The sequence below is a fragment of the Lagopus leucura genome, unplaced genomic scaffold, assembly GCF_019238085.1.
Source record: "Lagopus leucura isolate 7727_CA_CO unplaced genomic scaffold, USGS_WTPT01 Super-Scaffold_100030, whole genome shotgun sequence".
Taxonomy (NCBI): domain Eukaryota; kingdom Metazoa; phylum Chordata; class Aves; order Galliformes; family Phasianidae; genus Lagopus; species Lagopus leucura.
The window spans coordinates 6,069,334-6,076,343 of NW_024962281.1; the positions used below are offsets into that span (position 1 = coordinate 6,069,334).

The following is a 7,010-nucleotide window of genomic DNA, read 5'->3' on the forward strand; positions in this document are numbered from 1 at the left end:
ACTTTGCTTTGCACGGATGTTTTGTGGCAGGTGTTTCTGATTCACTGCCCAGATGCTGAGGTGGGTGCTGGTCCAGAGCAATGCTAACGTGTAACGTCACAGTGTGAATCAGCTAAGCAGAGAGATTGTCTTCCATGAAGAGCTCTGGTTCATTTCATTTTCCTGTATTGCTCTTCATCCTGACCATCATCCTTGTAAGCAAAGACAACTCCTGTGTTTTGCTTCAGTAAGAATTGAGTTATGGCAGAAGTTGTGGCTGGAATACTTGTTCTCCTGAAGCCTGTCGTGGCATCTCCTAAGTTTCTGCTGGTACTGTCTGAGGTATGTTTTAGCCTTGATTTTTAGCCAGGAAAGACATAGCATAGCTTTTCAGACACCTGGAGTATCACAGAGAGGAATGATAGAAAGCTGAGAGCTCAAAATATATTACTTGATTTTTTCATTGTCGAGTTAAATGACTCTGATGTGCAACAAAATCAGTGATCAGTAATTGTTTGAATCTAATCTCTTAGCTAAAGGCAGTCCGTTACGCTGGGAGGAACTGAGCTGGCACTGCAGAAAAGTCCTTGTGTCCTCACTGCCTGTGTTTGGGGACGTCTGGAAGCCTGAGAAAAGATTCAGGATCTTTTTGCACGCATGGCAGCATGCTGCAGGAGTGCTGGGGAACCTTCAGTTGGAGAAGACAAGACCAGAGGTCACAAAGAGCAGGAGCAGAAACTTAGCAGGACGTCACCTGCATGTTGCCAAGCATTTCTAGGAGGTGTCGGGGAAAGGTCTTCAGGTGAGGACGAGGACAGCAAACCCCAATGGAAAGGAAGAAGCTGCATCATTTGCATTCCCAAAGCTGTGAGCTTGGAGTCTGCCAGCACAGCAAGGAGCTGGTGGGGGAAAGGCAGCAGGGCTGAAGGGAGAACAACTTCAGACAGCAGTTCTGCAGATGCCAACTTCAGCATGCAGGGTATATTGGGAAATCCAGTGCTGGAAACAAACTGCTGATGAACCTGCAGCTTGCACAGATAACGCTGCTTAATCTCGTGCTGGCTGCTCGCCAAGCAGCCCACGGTTTTCATGCTCCAAACACCAGGGAGGAATCCACTCAGTCTCTTTTTCATGTATTTACACTCAGAAACTGCAGCGAGCTGACTGGGCGCCCTGACCGGCACCGCCTTGTCGCCTGTGCTCCCAGCTGCCGTGCGAGGGCAGTGTTGGCTCGCTGTGCTGGGTGCCCATGGCCTGGGGGTTGCTCCCTGTCCCCAGGATGGCTGCTGGGCAGGAGCTGGCTGGGCTTGTCAGATAGTGGAAGTGGAGTGATGCTGCAGTGGGATGTGAAGACCATGAAAAGGGTTGGTTTGTTGGTTTTGTTTTGTTGTTTTTTTTTCCCCCTGCTGGAGATTGAAATTGAACGTGTCTGATTGTCTGTGTGAGCCCTCCTGCAGCCTCCTTGCTGTGCTGATGGAAACCAGGCTCCGGTTCTCTGCTCCTCAGCAGAAAGGGCAGCACAGAGGACTGGGGAAAAATGCAAAATACGTTCAATGGTTTTATGCTTTGGAGATGTGATTGAGCAGAGTGGGCTGAGGGTGGAGGAAGAGCCTCAGGGCTTGGGTTTGCTCTATTTTTTTCTTATTTTTTAATTTATTTCCTTGTATCCAATAAGAGGTGACTGCAGCTCTGCCAATGCTGAATCTCACTTTGCCAAGTGAGATCTCTTATCCTTGCAAGCAGCCTTGGCTTCTTTCCTAAGTACCTCAAAGCCCCCTAACATGCTTTTACTTAATTGTTTTTTGAATGTTTTCCAGGATCTGCTTCCTCAGCAGAGAGCACCAAGATGGAAGCACAGCTGCCCATGCAGGGGAAAGCAGTGACTGCAAGGCAGGTGAGGAGGGAAGAGTTGGCTTGGGGGGTTGCTCCCCTGCCACAGCTCAGGGCAGCAAGGTCTGGGGGCACAATAATGAATCCCAGCTGTGGCCACAGAGAAGACTGAGCACAAGTGTCTGAGCGTTGCCTGCAGTGTCTCCTCCTGGCCTTGACACCTGTGTGGGCAAATCTGCCTTGTTCACAGGACAGGGGAGGAGCTGGGTTGCATCCCACAGTGGTCTCGTTCACAGCACAAGTGAGTGTCTGGGTCTTTGTCTCTATCCAGTCAGCCCTGGAAGGATCTGTGCCCACCAGTTTGATGTTCTCATTGAGTCAAACCTACCTTTCTAATGGAAGGAATTCCCCCAACATCCTCTCCACCCCCACCCCACCCCCAATAATTTCTACCATTTGCTGCATGTAAGCTCTGATCCTCACACAATAAGCTGGGCTGGGGTGCAGGAGCACTTGGAAGAGGAAAGGTGAACAGCTGAGGGAGTTTTTGGTTTGACACGTGTCATGCAGCAGGTCAGCACATAGAGCTGCCCAGCCCCTCACGTTGGGATGCTGCTCCCAGCCAAGGCACTCCAACCAGACTGCTCCTGCAGGTCAGTTATGGGCCATGAGAACTTTTGTCAACGTAGCTGCAGACTGAGAAAAAAAAATCCCTTTTTCTTCTCGATTCCTCTCCTTTCAGCTGCTGGTGACACCATCAATTCCCCTGGTTCTCTGCTTACTATAAAATCTTTCGGGGTGGTCAGGACCTGAATTCCTCATGCAAAAGAACAAACAGGCAAAAAAAAAGGGAACTTGACAAGTAAGGATGCTTGCTTGGAGAATACTTACTGATCCCCACCCCGAGCTTGTGAGTGTTGTGAGAGCAGTAAATGTGCACTTCTCCCAGCTGGAAATGGATCCTTCGTGGGGTGAAGCAATACAGGTTGGTGTTGAAGAGGTGTAGGGTATGGGACTGCAGTTTGTCCATTGTGCCAGGGATGCTCTTGGGAAGGGTGCACTGCTCTTGGTTTTCTTCCAGTGCTGTTGGCTGTATGGGGAAATGCAGCCTGGGTGGATCACAGTGCTGGTGGATCCAAGTGGGGATTGTCAGAGGGGTGCAAAGCCAGAGAGTGTGGATTTATTTAAAAATAAATAAATGCAAGAGTGTTCATCTGCCTCCTACCTGCAGTGTCACCCTGTGCTTGGAGGTTGTGCCTACAGGCTATGGTTTGGGAACAAGTCTTCTCTTTAGGTGGGTCTCCAGTCACGTGGCTCTGCGAGCACGGAGATTCAAGGGAAAGCATTGGGAGCATTACAGCTGAGGGGCCGTGTGCTGGACAGAATCCTTCCACCTGAGCAGTCCTTGCAGGAGACAGTCTGACCCGGGAGCCGGCAACTGGGCTCAGCGGCTCCGAGTGTTGGGTGAGGATCAAAAAGCTGCCCCAGCTGTAAATCTCTCACCTGCCATCTTCCTTACTGGAGCTTGTGGCCATTCCTCTGAGGTCGGCCCCGGGTCAGGATTTCTCCTGTCTCTTTAGCCCCCAAACCTGGAGATTTTTGTCTTATCTTTGACGCCATCTTGACACCGAAAACAAATTATGACCCAATTACCCCTCCCAAGAGGGGCTGGGGCTACCTTAAATGGCCACAACTGTCAGGCGCTTCCTTAAGAGCAGGTCATTACTGGGGTGCAGGCTGGGGAGGGGGCAGTGACAGGGTGAGGGGGGAGGAAAAGGGGTAAAGGGGACCCTCCCCTTGGCATAGGGTCCCCTCCTGCATGGAGACATCCCATCCTGTGCTGGCCGAACTGCATTCGACCTGCAGGCCAGGGCTCACTGCTGGTGGGTGCAGGCTGCATGGTACAGGGGCTGCCCCCACCCTGCCCTGCATCACCATCCCCATCACCCTGCATCTGCCCTGGCCCTGGCCGTGACCTTTGCGGGGAGCTGCTGCTGGGGCTGGGGTTGACTCTGCTGCAGCGCAGGTCACCAAAGCCCTGAGTTTTTAAAAAAATCCTTTTGCTTTTTCTCTTTCAGTGCTCTCAGAGCACAGCTCTGCTGCCCCGTGTGCCCATGTGCCTCTTGCTGGAGGCTGCAGCAGCGCTGAGCTGAGTTCCAGCCTGCTGATGCTGGCTACAGGTACCCCATACATCTCCCTGTGCTGTGCCACTGCATCGGTGCCGTTCCCCTTCCCACACTGTGCACAGCACCCCCTGATCTCACTGTTTTGCTCCAGGTCCCCTTTTGCTCCTGGCTGAGCTGGGGTTGGGGCTGCAGTTGGGTGTTTCTTTCTTACTTTTTTTTTTTTTGTCAGATTGGTATTTTATTTGGCTCCATACTGTCTACTGAGCTGTCCAGCGTAACCCTTCCGTCGCTGCTTCTGAGATAAGAGCGGGCTCCCTGGAGATCAGATAAACAGGCCCATAAATACCTACAACAACAAGGAGCGGGGCAGAAATATGCAAAAGGACGAGAGGACTCTTCAAGCCCCAGAGATGCAGGGATGGGGTGAAAAGGACCCGACAGCGCTGCTGCCCAACTCCTATCCCTGTGTCTGGTCAGGGTCTGCTCCGCCATTCCCGGTGGTTGCATCCCAGTGGAGGCACTGCAGCACGTAGGGTGCTGCCCCGGGGCGTTTGCTTCTGCCCGAGCTGCCGCAGCCCCGTGCTGGGAGCTGTCGTGTCCCAGCAGCACCAAGTTCACGGCAGGGTCGAGTGGGAGGTGTGCCATCAGGTGGCCAAAAATGCAAAGCTGACGGCCCAGCTGCCACTCGGTACGTGTTGCTGGGTGGGAAAGGGGATGCTTGAGGTAGGAGCTGCACGCAGCTGCCTGCCCGCTGTCAGGATGTCCTGCAGCTGCTGTTCCCCAGCTCAGCAGTCCCTGCACGCTGGGCTGCTCACACACACACACCACAGGAGCACAGGAAACGTGTAGCATTTGTTTTTGTGATCTAATCTCACTGAAAAATCTCCTTGCTCTGGACGTGGAAACAGAGAGCATTTTTACTCGGAAATCCGCAAAGACATGAGGGAGGTGTGCATGGCAGTGATGTCCCAGATGCTGTCTGCCAGTAGGCACTGCACTCCCAACAGCAGTGCTTGAGGAGCTGCACCAACAGTGCTGGGCATCCCACTGCCAGAACTGGAAACCCACGGGAGAAACAGCAGCAGAGGTTTTTGGGAGGGCTGCAGGCACAGTGTGCCCAGGCTGCCGGTGATGGGAGCTCAGTGCTGGGTCCGGAGACACTGCTGCACGACCCCTGTGCAGCACAGCTGTCCCCGCATCCATTACCCTTCCTCCCCCAGCCCACACTATGGGGCAGCCCCGTGCGATGCCTTATGGTGAGGGAGAGTGGCTGGAACGTGTGAGCAGGAGCTCGGGCTGCACCATCATGGCACAGAGTGTCCAGAGTCAGCTTGGGAGCGTTATAAAGCAGCCCCGTAAGGAACGGTGAAACTCAGCCTTAAATAGGACACTGGCAGCCACTTTTCTGTACATTTTCTTCCTTTTTTTTTTTTTATTTTTTAAAATTCTTTTTGTTTTTACAGGGGCCCCCTCCCTGTTTAACTCACAGAACCGATGCCACGCAGAACTTTGTATAATGCAAATCCAAAGCAGCGCAGCGGGAGGATGGCTCTGCTCGGGCGCACAGCCGCGGTGGGGCTGGAGGGGCCGGGGCTGCATCTCACAGCCCGCTGCTTTCCTTACACCATCCGTACCCACAGCGCGGCCATCCGGATCCGGGCACACGCACAACGTGATCCTTAAACCAGCGATCCTCATAGGAACATCTGCGATTTATAGGTGTTACATCTTTGTTGATTTACTTTAGTGAAATAGAAGCTAGAATGTTCCCCGCTAAGCCCTCGTATTAACCCTACAATGAATTTACGCCGTTCCCATCCTGGTTTCGCCCCAAGCAGCCCAAAGAGCCGTGTCTGAGAGGCTGCAATGAGGAGGTTTGGGGTTTTGTGGAGGGCTCAGCCCTGCCATAGCGCTGCGAGGAGCTGTGCGGGGAGCTGCCGAGTGCGGAGAGGAATGGGAACCGCGGCGCTGCGATGGAACGGAGCCCGCGGTGCCGCCCCGCACACAGCGCTGCGGGGCATCTCAGAACCACGCGCCGGGCGGGGGCTGCAGGACGGGGAACTGCAAAAAACGCCCCGCTGCCCCGTCCCGCAACCAACGCCGCGGTTCTGCAGCCGGCGGGGAAGGAGGAGCGGGCGGACCCGGAATCGTTTGCATAAAGATTAAATTTTATTGTTATTAATTTTTTTTAATTATTCCGGTTTTGGGGTTTTTTTGTTTGTTTGTTTGTTTGTTTTGTTTTAAATACGTGGTGTGGCGCGCCCGGTCCCTCGGGAAGTGGTCATGCAGAGCTGAGGTAGAACGCCCGGCCCAGGCGCGGTCCCGGAGGCACCTTAGGTAGTTTCAACGCAGTCTCTCGGCCGCGGTCGGGGTTTCTCCGCTATTCCAACAGCGAACGAACAACACCGATCCCACCCGGCCCGGCTCGGGCGGGGGCTGCGGGCGGCGGGGGGAGCGGGGATGGCTTCAAAACGGGGACGGAGCCCGGGGAGACGGGGGGGGGGGGGGGGGGGGGGGGGGCACGGCGGCAACCGGCCCCGCTGTGCCCCCGCCGCTCCTCCCCGACGGCATTGCACATGGAGCGGGGCTCAGGGGTTCAGTTCCAGAGCCCAGACCTGCTGGGGCCAACCGGTGCGGCCCTTCAGCTTCTTCTCGCCGTGAGCCAAAGGCTGCGAGTACACCTCGGGCTGCTGCGGAGAAAAGACCAGTGAGGAGAGGAGAGCCGGGCCGAGCAAAGCGGCCCTTAGCAGCCCCGGGATAGGGAGCCTGCGCTTTTCTCCTTTTTTTCTTCTATGATTATTATTCGTAATATCACGGTTGCTGTTAGTGTTATGACTGCCGTTATAGTTATTATTGCTATTACGGTACGATGCGATCTGTTCCTCCCGAAACGGACGGGAGAGCCGCGGCCACCCCGCTCCAATCCGGCCCGGCTGATGGGGAAGGAAAGACCGCCGAGATGTCAGCCCTCGGGCCGCTGCCCCGCGCAGACCGCGCGAATCCCGACCTTTCCTCCACCGAAATCCCCAACGTTATTCTGTTTCTTTTTTTTCCTTTTTTTTTTTTTTTTTTTTT

At 54.3% G+C, this 7,010-nt stretch overlaps 1 protein-coding gene across 2 annotated transcripts in view; it reads right to left on the reverse strand.

Moving 5' to 3' along the window:
- Nucleotides 1-6,446: 6,446 nt before the first annotated feature.
- HAND1 (heart and neural crest derivatives expressed 1) overlaps nt 6,447-7,010 on the reverse strand; it is a 1,350-nt gene continuing 786 nt past the window's right edge. The window contains exon 2 of one of the 2 annotated variants that reach the window (XM_042881655.1): nt 6,447-6,622. In XM_042881655.1, coding sequence (XP_042737589.1) covers nt 6,524-6,622 — 99 coding nt within the window. In that variant the 3' untranslated portion in view covers nt 6,447-6,523. Of the gene's footprint in view, nt 6,626-7,010 lie in introns of both variants that reach the window. The other variant, XM_042881654.1, reaches the window with a different exon arrangement.